The following is a 14,376-nucleotide window of genomic DNA, read 5'->3' as shown; positions in this document are numbered from 1 at the left end:
ATGAGTGCGTAGGCTGTTATTAAGATCAGGTTGATATATGTTTGTGTATACATATAAATATCGTGTATGTGTGTATACAAATTATATGTTGTGTGTGTGTGTGTAATTTTATAATATAGTTACTGTGGAATGCATTTGGATAGTCCTTAAAATGTCCCAAATTTATCAAATAAGAATGTAAAATGACACATGAATTTAAGGTAGATTGGGAAAAAATAAATACTGGATTATTTGGTCCCACTAAAGCAGATAAAGAAGACCAAGATCAATATGGCTGGCATCTCCTGCCATACATAGTATTCTAGGTTGACATAAATATTTCACTTCAGTCTGATACTTGTTTAGCTTTTTGAGCATATGATAATTGTTCATGGGTAAAAGAAATGTTAAAACAATGACATTGTTTTAGATCATGACAATTATTTGTGAAGTAGCTGAGTTCATAATATGTACTTTATATATATGGAATTGTATTTCAAATAATATTTTCAAATAAAAATAAGAAAATTTGGCATATGCCATATCAGTGTTTTATAGATTATTGGATAATGCAGAATGATCATTTATTTAATAGGCTTCTTAGAAGAATACAGCATTATTAACTTTGGGGAGTTTAAGCCACTCAGGAAAACAAAATGGCATATTATACCCCAGAATATTTATTTATTTATTTATTTGCTTTAGAGGCAGAGTCTTACTCTGTCACCCAGGCTAGAGTCCAATGGCACGATAATAGCTCACTGCAATTTCCAACTCTGGGCTCAAGGGATCCTCCCACCTCAGCCTCCCAGATAGCTAGGACTACATGTGCACACCACCACACTTGGCTGATTTTTAATTTTTATAGAGACAAGGTCTCATTGTGTTACCTAGTCTGGTCTTGAGCTCATGGCCTCATGTGATCCTCCCACTTTGGCCTCCCAAAGCACTGATATGGCATGCATGAGCCACTGTACCTGGCCCAGAATATTAAATTTTATTTTTTGGAAGTTATTGTATGTTATGAACAGATATTTTCAATGACTCTGACCTTATTAAGCAACTCTGTGCTTTACCTTTTGTCAAATTTTTTTCCCCAGGTCAAGATTTAAATATTTAATCTCTACTATCAAATTAGAACTGTCCCAGATAATAAATCAGTTAATTAAAGTATATCCTTTCCTTCCTTATGTAAAAATGATTATATTGCATACCTCTTTCTGCTTCTTTTTTCCCTGTAGCTGGCAATTGACATTCCTTTAGTCTTTCCACAAATCATTTAGTAATTGTTATATTCCAGGCACTTTTCTAGATACTGGGAACAAAATAGTGAGCAAAACGGCCTCTTTGCTTGTGGAGCTCATAGAGTAAGGAGAAGGCAATATATAATTGTTTATTGTTTAATTAAAAAGTTATGTAGTGTGTTAGAAGTTAAGTATGTGGACACATAGAGCAGAATAAAGGTGTATTGATATTTTCAAGAGAAACTAGTAGGGGCGGGGTGTGGTGGCTTATGCCTGTAACACCAGCATTTTGGGAGGATGAGGCAGGAATATTGCTTAAGGCCAGGAGTTTGAGACCAGCCTGGGCAACGTAGCAAGACCCCATCTCTATAAAAAATCCAAAAATTACCTGGGTGTGGTGGTGCATGCCTGTAGTCCCAGCTACTTGGGAGGCTGAGGCAGGAGGATCCTTTGAGCCCAGGAGTTCTAGCCTGCAGTGAGTCATGGTTGTGCCAGTGTACTTCAGCTTGGGCAATAGAGTGAAACTCTGTCTCTTAAAAAAAAAAAAAAAAAAAAAATAGGCCAAGCACAGTGGCTCACACCTATAATCCCAGCACTTTGGGAGGCCGAGGCAGGCAGATCACCAGAGGTCGGGAGTTCGAGACCAGCCTGACCAACATGGAGATACCCCATCGCTACTAAAAATCCAAAATTAGCCAGCCGTGGTGGTGCATGCCTGTAGTTCCAGCTACTCGGGAGGCTGAGGCAGGAGAACCCGGGAGACAGAGGTTGCAGGGAGCCGAGATGGCGCCATTGCTCTCCAGCTTGGGCAGCAAGAGCAAAACTCCGTCTCAAAATAAATAAATAAATAAAAATAAACAAAGAAAGAAAGAATTAAGAAAGTAAATACTAAACTATCTAAAGTGAGTATTTTCATCTTTTTTTTTCTTTAATTTGTAGTTCCAATGACAGGATTTACACAGAGAGCAACTATCGATCCAGAACTGAATGAAATACATGTCTTATCTGGACTCAGCAAAGATAAGGAAAAGAGGGAAGAAAATGTTAGAAATTCATTCTGGATTTATGACATTGTGAGGAATAGTTGGTAAGGAACGCTTGTATCTGCTGCAATCCCAATGTAGCAGTTATTTGAGGTTGTTGGTTTATTCAAAAGAAGAAAGAGTCTTATGTTAATTTGTGACATTGTACATTTAAAAGTCAATACAAAAAATTAGTATCAGTACCTGTGTATACAGTGATGTTCAGTGAATGGATTTTACCTCTGTGTTTTTCAAGTAGTAGATGGTTCCTGGTCTGGGACTCAAGAGAACTGTATTTTAGTCTAGGTTCTGTTCTCTTCTAGTCTAGTTCTGTGTGAACTTGAGAACAATGCTTTTTTTTTTAATGTTCCCAGATCTTAGTTTTCATAAAACTAAGAGGCTTGACTATAGCAGGGAGGGGACAGTATTACTTAGCATTTCCAAACCATGACTTTTGTGTCATAGAGCATCCCACAGAACTGGTGCTGCACATTTTGCTTTGGGAAAACAGGGATCCAGCTCTGACATTCTGTGATTGCTCCATAAGTGAATATTGTACAGAACAGAAGCACTTCAGAGAACTTCTCCTTTCATAATGGAGAGTAGTGCTCTGCAGCTAAGGAATTTATTGTTTTCTAAGTAGGACATTTATTTACAGTCAAATGACAGCAGTGTATACTGTACATCTTTTTATTGTACATACATAAGATAGCGTCTCTTTCTTTAGTTTGAGCTTTCATGTGTGCTGTTTGTATTTCATAACAAATAGGATACGTGAGCTATTTAATGGACATGAAAAGAACTTCAGAACTCAGTTCTAACAAATTCAGAGTGTTTTATGAGTAACTAGAACCTTTTTTTTTTTTTTGAGATGGAGTCTCGCTTTGTCGCCCAGACTGGAGTGCAGTGGCGCAATCTCGGCTCACTGCAACCTCCACCTCCCGGGTTCAAGCAATTCTCCTGCCTCAGCCTCCTGAGTAGCTGGGATTACAGGTGCCCGCCACCACGCCCAGCTAATTTTTGTATTTTTAGTGGAGATGGGGTTTCACCATGTTGGTCAGGCTGGTCTCAAAGCCCTGACCTCGTGATCCACCCACCTCAGCCTCCCAAAGTGCTGGGATTACAGGCGTGAGCCACCACGCCCAGCCTGAGTAACTAGAACTTTAATATTTGATGTGAACATATTTCTAAAATTTTTTGTTAGTAGTTAGACATGCAATTAATTTACTTGCTACAGTTGTATTATCTTTGCTGCTAATTCTCTAAGGTAGAATGCCTTAAAAGCAGTGTCTTGCAGGTCTTGTGTCTATAAGAATGATCAAGCTGCAAAGGATAATCCAACTAAAAGTCTTCAGGAAGAAGAACCATGTCCAAGGTTTGCCCATCAGCTTGTATACGATGAGCTACACAAGGTATCCTAACTACATTGACCTGTAAACTTTCCATGGCCTACTGTCTGAATTAATCCCCAAATATATCTTTCTGATTGTTTTAAATTGGATTTGAGTAAAAAGTTAAAATACATAGTAGACATTCAATAGAATATTAAACACTCAATATCACTTCTCCCTAAAATTCCTTAAGAGAATAAGCATTTTTACATAGTCTGTAATTCTTGGTACTTTTCCTTTTTTGGAAATAGTCAGTGGCAGCTTTTTAGCTGTATAGCTCTAGAGATATGACATAGCCTATTGTTTCTACAATGTGAATATCCAAGTAAAAGATGTACAGTTGTCAGCATTCAGGTACCTTGTTCTGTGATATAACATGGTTTTTGGTTTTAGATTTTCCCATTGTGTAAGAAGTCTTTTTATCTTAATTTTCCTGATATACTAGTGATATATCTTTTAAATCAGCCTTGTGAAATGGTCTTGTGTTGTGAATTTTTAGTGTCATAGTGTTGAGAGTTATTTCTTTATTTCTCCCTTAAACTTAACCATGTACTTTAGTGATCGGACTTAGATTATATAGTAAATTACTGACAGAGACCAATTCTTTCTGTTAAGCCACGGATGATTATTTAAATTCTACATGATATACTTTGAGACCTTTACGTAAAAGCTACCATGGGAGTGAGTAAAAGCCCTTTCTTTTATAACCTCTCAATTTAAGGAGTAAATGAATTTCCATCTATAGGATAGGGATAATTACTCTATTATATAAACACCAATGAATATAAATGTTTTTAACATTTTAGGAAATATTTTAATTTAAATTTAATAAATTTATACACTAATTGTAATTAAAATACTTAAATATTTAAATGCTTTTGCATAAGTACAGAAAAACATTCAAATGCAATAAATTTAGGCAGTTATACTCTCACTTCTACCACTTATGAAAGTGATTCTGTTTCTTCACTGTTTTATCTTCCAAAGTTATCTGAGGAACAGATAACTCTGATTAATGTAATAGTGAAATCATAAATTCCTTTTGCATTTCATTTTTGGTATTGAATTATGGAATAATTTTTTAATGTTATTTCACAAATTATATGTGCCATTTAATATTTGGCATTTCAGTTAAAGCAAAATTAAGATGTTAAAATTTTTTAAAGTTTCTAGTTGACCTGTTGACTTGACTGTTAACTTTTAGTGATTGAGCATTTATGTCAGAATTTTTAAGATATTTGTTATATGATCAATATGTTGATTAATTTTATCCCCATTATTTGTTGTCCTCAGCAAATAATATCATGGATTAGCTTCTTCCTATCATTGTTTTTGTTTCATGCCTTCCACTATCATTGTAATTGTGGTAACATAACTCATTTTAGCATACATGCGGTTTTTTTAAGTAGCCATGGTGCTTTAAAGTAAAATAGAAACGAGAAAAATCGAGAGAAGATTTTGGTAAAAATGCAATATAATTTTTAATTTTTTATTTAAATAGGCTCAGTAAGTTAACCTATTATGCACTGCTACTAAAATATCTTGGGTATGCATGCATTTTTTAAAGTCTGGCTTATTTTGCTTATTATAGGTTCATTATTTATTTGGTGGGAATCCAGGAAAATCTTGCTCTCCAAAGATGAGATTAGATGACTTCTGGTCACTGAAGTTGTGTAGACCTTCAAAAGATTATTTACTGAGGCATTGCAAGTACCTCATAAGAAAACACAGGTATGAAAATAATTCACTGAAAACATTTAATTAACATTATCAGCTGTTGTTGGTATTACCTAGCTTTGGAGATAGAACTTTCTCTTGGCACATTTAATAATGACACTGTAAATACTACGAAGATCATGAATTTTGTAAATGCCCTGTTCTACTTATTTTTGCTTTCCTTTTTCAAAGGAAGATACAAAATATAGATATTGATGCTAAAAATTTATAAAAACAGAACAAGTGAAATTTTGCAACTGTTAAAAAATGGAAAATAATTTCTGTGAAGGTGACATGCCTACATCAAAGTAACTCAAAGCTAACTACAAATTAGATCAGTTCTAGCTTAATGGCACGTGCCTGAGCTCTTGATAACTCTCTTAACAGTGAATGTGATGATATAGTTGACTATACTATATCTTCCTAATTTGATGTTTCACAATACAATTTCAAAATAGGCTTGTGGCTTTATATCACCTTTATTATTTAATTGCAAAATCATTTAATCAAGCATTTTCATATATACATATACATTCACACACACACACCCTCCCCCACCCTGAGTCATGTTTGCTTTTTAGCCTAGAAGGTAATAAATTACTAAAAAATGCAGAAAAGGGTTTCTGTCCTTTTGGTTACTGTAGTGTTACATGGTAATAAAAATTTGCTTTAGGGTCAGGTGCAGTGGCTCATGCTTATAATCCCAGCACTTTGGGAGGCAGAGGTAAGAGGATTGCCTAAGGCCAGAAGTTGAAGACCAGCCTGGCAATTACTTTATGCTAGACCCTCTATATTATTATGTGGCAGAGCCAGGACTTGAGCCTGAGCATTCTGATTCCAGAGCTCACCGCTTAACTGTCATATATACATATGTATCAATGAAGAAAATGAACAAAACTCTGCCCTCAAGTTTCCATTCTTAAGAAGGCAGATTAACAGTAAACATAATAAGGAATTTATATTACATGTTAGATGGTAAGTACTATGAAAAGAAACAGATTGAGTTATTGTTTATACAGGTGAGGGAGGTGGGAATGTAGTTTTAAATAATATCAGGATAGACTGCACAGTGAAGATGGCATTTGAATAGAAACTTAAGGGACAAGAGGGACTGAATCATGTAGCTGTCTGGTGGGGTGGGGAGTATTCTAGACAGGTAATAGTCAAGGCTCTGAGGTTAAAAAAATGCCTGAATAATTTGAGGAGTGAATTGAGAAGAAGCGTGGTGGAAGTGGAATGAGTGAGGTGATTGTGATAAGAAATGAGGTTGAAGGGACTAGGAAAGGGACAGCTTGTAAGGGGCCTTCAGCTTTTACTCTTAGGGGAGATTGAAAGATTTTAAGTAGGGGAGTAACACATTCAGGCTTATATTTTATAAAAATCATTCTGTATTTTCTTCCAGAAGAACTGGGTAAAACTCGTGGCTGCTTTCCCTCGGGTGGGGAATTCTTCAGAAACAACAGGTTTATGTGTTGGAAAAGATTATTTCAGTTTGGGGCACTTTAGGTTTGAGAAGTCTGTAAGACATGCAAGTGGAGGCCATCTGAACATTTGGTGAAAAGACTTGGCCTGACATTACAGTTGTGAGTCACGGGGAGAAGGAGCTTGCTCGGGGTGAGCAAGAAGAGTGAAGGGTTGCTGGGTATTCTCTGAGGACCACCACCATTTGAAGGACAGGCAGAGGAAGAGACATTCCACAAGAGATCAAGAAGGCACCTTAACATTCTGGATAAGCTTTGGAGATTGTGCCAATAGAATTTCCTGATGGATTTGATATGGGTATGAGAGAAAGAGAGCAGTCAAGGATGACTCAGGGCATCTTGAGAATCTTGTCAACTGCCAATTCAAACTGACAATAAAAGGCTTATTTTAGACCTTTTTCTCTACCAAGCTGTTAGGTAAATTCAAGAATTTGAGGGACATCGCTACATTATAGACAGAATAGATAGAAGTTTGTGTCTATGAATTGGGTAGAACACAAAAATTGCCTTTTTCAAATATTATGCAGATTTCTTTTTTTAATATGGAAGCTTGTACTAACTGCTAGACTGGCTTATTTTTGTTGTTGTTCTTAATGGAAAACAATTTTTCTGTTTAGTTAGAATATAAATTTAGAAGGAGAGAAAGAAGTATATTGTGTGCCAAGGAAGTATCTCCTTGTTCTTACTGATGTCATGTGATGTAATAAATAAAATACCACTGTTATTTTTTCATATGACATTCAGGTTTCCAAACTTGATGATGATTTGTGGGTAGAAATGGGCAAAAAAAATTGTGATAGGATTAATTTCTATTCACTTAGAAACAGGGCAGAACTGTTGATTAAAATACGATTCTAGGCTATAGACACAAGTCTGTGATAAGTTCTTGCTAGCCAAAAATAGCTCAGAAAATGAAGGTGGAAAACATAACTTTCAGGAAGCTGATCTCTTTACTGGATATGGGATTGTATGTGTGTGTTGGTTAGGTTATTTCAGGTTGTAAAGGATAATGCCATGCTTTGGATACCTCAGCTGAAAAAGAATTTATTATTAGATTATTCAGGGAATTAAGGCACCTTGTCAGCATTTGAACAGTGAAACTGGATGGAGAATTGTTTAGGATACTGGAAAAATTCTAGTAGCTGGGTGCTACTGTAGCTTTTCCTGGTACTTCTGTCTGCTTCTTTCTCCATCTGCTTGTCCTGTTCTACTGACTACTGCTGACTTTCTCCCAACCTCGTGGCCTAGATAGATAGATAGATAGATAGATAGAGGCATAGATAGATAGATGGATATAGGTAGGTAGGTAGGTAGGTAGATAGATAGATAGATAGATAGATAGATAGATAGATAGATAGATAGATAGATAGATAGAGGTATAGATAGATAGATGGATAGGTAGGTAGGTAGGTAAGTAGGTAGGTAGGTAGGTAGGTAGGTAGGTAGATAGATAGATAGATAGATAGATAGATAGATAGATAGATAGATAGATAGATAGATAGATAGAGCATAGATAGATAGATAGATAGATAGATAGATAGATAGATAGATAGATAGATAGATAGATAGAGGCATAGATAGATAGATGGATAGGTAGGTAGGTAGGTAGGTAGGTAGATAGATAGATAGATAGATAGATAGATAGATAGATAGATAGATAGATAGATAGATAGAGGCATAGATAGATGGATAGATAGGTAGGTAGGTAGGTAGGTAGGTAGATAGATAGATAGATAGATAGATAGATAGATAGATAGATAGATAGATAGATAGAGGCATAGATAGAAGCATAGACAGACAGACAGACAGACAGACAGACAGACAGATAGATAGATAGATAGATAGATAGATAGATAGATAGATAGAGGCATAGATAGAAGCATAGACAGATAGATAGATAGGTAGATGGACGGATGGACAGAATCTGCCATCTCATGGCTTCTGTTTACTGCCTTCTCTATTTCTGTCTGCTCTTTACATGTCCTTATATGTCTCACATTCAGATTATCCAAGAGAAAGAATCTTCTTAGAAAGCATTTCCTGGGGAGAGTGTCCCTATTAGGAAGAATTCTGCCAAACCACTTTATAAACTGCTAATCAAAGCGTGGGTACCAAAACCTTGGTCTAATCTAATCTGTTGTGGACAAGATGGTAGAGTAACATGGTCTTTACCTAAAGGACTCTCATCTGAAGGCTGTAAGCCTGGCTGTCACTCTTACGGTACTGCCTGGTACAAGAGAGCTGTAATATTTTGCTAGTCTTTGCCCCTGCCTGAAGTACAGATACCCTGTCACCGAGGATGCCATCAACCTGAATGCCATCGTGAAAGGCTCTTCATAGCCATTCCTACTCAAAGGAAATTCCTCTTTTCCTTGTCTGTATATTTTGAAAAGCATGCCAACTTATTAGAAATAAATCTATATGTAATTATGATATAACAGAGACGTTATCTTTTTCAAATAGATATATAGATACATACAGTTTTTTGTTGTTTAGGAGAGCTCATCCAGATTCATTCTCTGCACCTCAGTTTTTCATTTTGGGGTTTTTTTGTTTTTTTTTTTTTTGAGACAGGATCTCACTCTGTCATCCAGGCTGGAGTGCAGTGGTACGATCATGGCTAACTGCACCCCCAGGCTCAAGCAATCCTCCCACCTTAGACTCTCGAGTAGCTGGGACTGTAGGCACGTGCCATCACACCTGGCTGATTTTTGCAGAGATGGGGTTTTGCCATGATGGCCAAGCTGATTTCAAACTCCTGGGCTCAAGCCGTCCACCCACCTTGACCTCGCAAAGTGTTGGGATTACAGGCATGAGCCACAGCACGCTATTTTCATGTTTTTTGTGATAAACGGTGATAAAATAGATCATCATCATAGCATTATTGTGAGGATAGATGAAGTGGTACATGTAAAATACTCATTACAATGTCTAGCATATTACAAATGCTTGAGAAGTGGTTGCTGCAGTTGTTTTTACTGACTGAGACATGGACATAATCTCATTAAAAGTAATCAGTGTTAATGATACTCATTTAAAGATACCCTGCTTATTTCAGTTTCCAAGGTGTCTGTTAAGCATCTCCATTAGAAAACATACAAATCTAAGCAAGTGTTTTTATTTTTATGTCTACTCGTTTTGGATGAAGCACATTGGGATTTTTTGAAGTTCTGTTTTATAAAATATGTAGCATATTCACTTTGTTTGGTAGCTGGTTTAGTCCTACCTTGTAGTTTTAAGAGAAGAGTAGGAAATGCTCCTACCCAGTCTCTAGCACCACAGCTGCCTGTGACCACCTGGCATTACCATTACATTTCCAAGAACTCCACGCCTACACTGTCTACATGGCAGTATTGTTACTTCTGGATTCCTAAACTGACATTTTCTAGATATCTAGAACAACTCATACACAGTGTAACAGTGTATTTTATTCCAGGTCTGAAAGACATTTCTGATACTTTGTCATAACTCCAGATAATTATTCTTGTTTACATTTTCTAGGTTTGAAGAAAAGGCCCAAATGGATCCCCTTAGTGCTCTGAAATACTTGCAAAATGATCTTTATATAACTGTGGATCATTCAGACCCAGAAGAGACAAAAGAGGTAAAGAAAGGTGGTAATAAATTTCAGAAGTTGCATTTTTAAATGTCTTCCTAACATATTTAATGATTTTGCTCTTGAGTGTGTAAAGGAAAATGAAGAAAATATGATGACATCAATAATCTTTAAAATGTCACAGAGCCGGTGAAATAAAAATTGAATAGGCATGTTTTCATGTGATAAGATTCAAGTCACCAAAAACCCTTGGTCCATTCAGAAAAGGATTATCGGGTATAAAGTTTTAACTTAGTTTTGTGTTTTGGAAAGCAAATAGAAATTTTTACTTTGTCCATAGTCCCATGATTATTTTACTTAAGGATTACATAATGGTTCAATATAAACTTTTCTGTTGATAGTTTAGATCCCCCAAGAGAGGAAAGAAAAATCCCCTGTTGCTTAGGAAGAAAATGAAGAGAGATTGGTGGGAGTTAGAATCCTTGGTGCCTTAATATTTAGTTATGTGAATGTTGTAGCAGTATAGTTTGTCTATAGGCTACTAATTTCATTCATTCCTAGTTGCTAAGATTGAGAAATCAGTTAGCCAATGATTACTTTTCAGTTTTTTGTTACATAACATTGGGATAGAAACAACTGTTTCTAAAGATTTTATATCCTTAAGAACATGTTTGCTTATCCATGGTGTGTGAATATGCCTGCAGTGATTTTTGTGGTTTCATACGCTCTCTTTCCGCTAATATCTGAGATTCTTTTTGTCATTTTTTCCTTTTGCCAGCTGTCCTTGTTCATCTAGCAATATCTGAACTGCAGTGCATTTGCCTTCCACTCACAGAATTTGTGCTGATTATATATAGTTTTGACCCTTAGGTCTCTTTCCCTGTTAGCTGCTGCCTTGCTTTGGCTTTGTAATAGCAGTATCAAGCTGTGCCCGGCATGCTTGAGCATTGACACAGGTGTCAGATTTAATGTCGAATCACTTTCAGGCTCCAGGTTTATTGTACTTTCAAGCAACAGAGGTTCCGTGCCTTCAGCACCATAACAAAGAGATACTCTTTCATAGTTTCGTACTATAAAATTAAGTCCTAAGTCTCTCGATATTGATTACAGCCCTTCACTAGGTAGAGAATCTGCAGAACATACTTTAGAACCCCCATGAAGGAGGACAGTTAATTGTCTTTCCTTGAGTCTTCAGTCAGTTCATGATACTGTGCAAATAGGAGAAATAATTGTAGTTTTGCCAAGTGGCAGAATATGTTTGTCTTCAGTCAATTGATGATACTGTGGAAATAGGAGAAATAATTATAGTTTTGCCAAGTGGCAGAATATATTTGATTTAATCTTTTATGACTTATAAGTGTACTTAGTTGTGAAGAGTCCGTTAATGTTAATTTTGTTAGGCCATACATTTGAGAGTTATGCATAGATTTCCTTGTGTTTTCTCCATATTCTGTGTAAAATGGCTGTAACTGGGAACAATCATTTTTTCCTTATTTTTTGAAGCCAAAACAAAATATTTCAAAGTAAATAATTTCAGCTGTGTGAGCTGCAACTAGGCCAAAGAAAACAAGACAGTTTGTTCTTAAAGTTAAACTGATGGGAAAAAAACAGGACAGGGAGGTATCTCAAGTTCATTTAAGCCATTTTTAAAATTTTGGTAGCTGGTTTCTCTTTTTCTTCTTTTTAAAGTAGTAACAACTTAGGAGTTTGTATGCCACCAGCTTCCATTCCATTTCATAAAAGCTTAATCTAGCAAGAGTTGGTGAACCCTAGTAGAAGTTAGAAAGAAATGGTAGTATATGTATGTGTGTGTGTGTGTGTGTGTATGTGTGTATGTTGGCATCAGAATCACCCCACTTTTTAAAACAATGCCCTCACACTAAGATTCTCTTCTGTCTGCTCTTAAAGAACAGAAAACAGAAAACATTCCTGACATTGAGAATAACTGGTCTGTAATACTATTATTTTGTTTTAATGTGTGAACAGATTTGACTTTTAAAATGTTTTATATCCAACAGTCCATTTGTGGGGAAGAAATTCTCTGGTGACAGTTCACATGTATACTGATGATATTTGTCAGTGAGGCATGTAGATCTTCACTTTCATTGTAGGAAATCATTCCAGAAGGGCCTTACTGCTCTTCATTTCCTATAGTAACTTGTTTTTGTTCTGTTTGTATGTTTTACAAAAATTTCATGTTATTAAATGACTTTCTCATTTAAGTCTCAAAACACGAAAAGTGTTTTTTAGATTTTTTTTTTTCACGGTTGTTATGATCATCATCATTGTGCCTGTTGTCAGGACATTGACAACTATCAACTATATAACAAAAAAATGTTCTTTGCTTCCTCCAGTCTTCAGAACATGGGTTCTGAATTGGTGATGAACTTATAATAAATCTTATAAAAAATATATTTTTTTCTAGAAAAGGCTTGAGAAAAGGATGCCTAAGTCAATTATACCACTTTCAGAGAAGACTTCTGTAATAGAGAAGGAATGAGAATAAGTTTTCAGCTACAATAACACATTTTGTATTCATTACACTTCTGCAGAGTTTCCAGAGTACTGGTGTCATTCATTTAACAGATGTGTATCGATTCCCGATAATAGTTCAGGCATTCTAGGCAGAGGAGCTATATCAGCAAACCAAACAAGATCCCTGCCCAGGAGGTGCTTACATCTTAGTAGAGAAAGACAATAAACATTAAAGAAGCAAATTATATAGCACATTAGAACTGAGTAAGTATTGGACCAGGCACAGTGGTTCAGCCTATAATCCTAGCACTTTGGGAGGCTGAGGTGGGTGGATCACCTGAGATCAGGAGTTCAAGACCAGCTTGGCCAACATGGTCAAACCCCATCTCTACTACAAATACAAAAAATTAGCCGGGCATGGTGGCAGGTGCCTGTAATCCCAGCTAATGGGGAGGTTGAGGCAGGAGAGCCACTTGAACCCGGGAGGTGGAGGTTGCAGTGAGCCGAGACCGTGCCACAGCACTCCAGCCTGGGCCACAAGGAGTTACTGAAGCTCGGACCAAAATAATGATAGAACAGTGAGAAGTAAAATAGAGCAGATTCTCAATATATTTTAAAGATAGAACCAACAGAATTTTATGATAGATTAGATCTAGTGTTTGAAAGAAATGACTCTAAAGTTTTTGGCTTGAAAAACTGGAAGGATGGAGTTACTATCAACTGAGGTGAGAATGTTCTTGGGGGAGCTGGTTTGTGGGGACTCCTGACTGGCATTCAGGAGTTTAAATTTGGAAATGTTCAGTTTGAGATATCTATGACACAGCTAACTTAAGATGTTGAGGTGACTGTTGGATATTTAAATCCAGAGTTTGGGAAAGAGGTCTGTAATATCACTTGGTATGTGTTAAAATCCTTAGGCCAGTACATACAGTTCCACTTATTTAATCAGATTGTTAAGATAATAGTTTTCTCCTTATCCTATATGTAGAGCCAATAAAATTTATTTTTCACCTTAGGCGTTAGAAAAGAGGAGCAAATTCAACCCCAAATAAGTAGAAAATAAGAAATTCATGAAATAGGAAACAAACAATGGAGAAATGTTAAAAGTGAAAAGTTGGCCTTTTGAAAAGGTAAATAAATTGATAAACCCCGAGCAAGACTTACCAAGTGTATCAGTTTGTTCTCACACTGTTGTAAAGAACCACCTGAGACTGGGTAATTTATGAAGAAAAGAGGTTTAATTGACTCATAGGCCCACAGGCTTAACAGGAAGCATGACTGGGAGGCCTCAGTAAACTTACAATCATGGCAGAAGGTGAAGGGGAAGCAAGCACCTTTTTCACATGGTGGCAGGAGAGAGAATGACAATGAGGGGGGAAGTGCCACACAGGTTTAAACCACCAGATCTCATGAGAACTCACTGTCACAAGAACAGCAAGGGGAAAATCGGCCCCTGTGATCCAGTCACCTCCCACCAAACCCCTCCCCCAATTCAACATGAGATCTGGGCAG

General features: G+C 36.5%; 1 protein-coding gene and 1 long non-coding RNA gene across 7 annotated transcripts in view; both read left to right on the top strand.

The window, feature by feature from the left end:
• Positions 1–14,376, top strand: part of MKLN1 (muskelin 1) — a 396,930-nt gene that overhangs the window by 348,695 nt on the left and 33,859 nt on the right. For 3 of the 6 annotated variants that reach the window (XM_050782495.1, XM_050782494.1, XM_050782496.1), the window contains 4 exons: positions 2,163–2,310; positions 3,543–3,657; positions 5,228–5,367; positions 10,335–10,437. In XM_050782495.1, the coding sequence (XP_050638452.1) occupies positions 2,163–2,310; positions 3,543–3,657; positions 5,228–5,367; positions 10,335–10,437 (506 nt within the window). Of the gene's footprint in view, positions 1–2,162; positions 2,311–3,542; positions 3,658–5,227; positions 5,368–10,334; positions 10,448–13,880; positions 13,995–14,376 lie in introns of all 6 variants that reach the window. The other 3 variants (XM_050782498.1, XM_050782499.1, XR_007723900.1) reach the window with 2 other exon arrangements.
• On the top strand, positions 8,134–10,327 carry LOC126949733 (uncharacterized). The gene is made up of 3 exons (XR_007723954.1): positions 8,134–8,275; positions 8,351–8,550; positions 8,651–10,327. It is a non-coding gene; the product is annotated as an uncharacterized LOC126949733 (long non-coding RNA).

Source organism: Macaca thibetana, chromosome 3, assembly GCF_024542745.1.
Source record: "Macaca thibetana thibetana isolate TM-01 chromosome 3, ASM2454274v1, whole genome shotgun sequence".
NCBI classification, from domain to species: domain Eukaryota; kingdom Metazoa; phylum Chordata; class Mammalia; order Primates; family Cercopithecidae; genus Macaca; species Macaca thibetana.
This window is presented reverse-complemented; position numbering and strand designations above follow the sequence as displayed.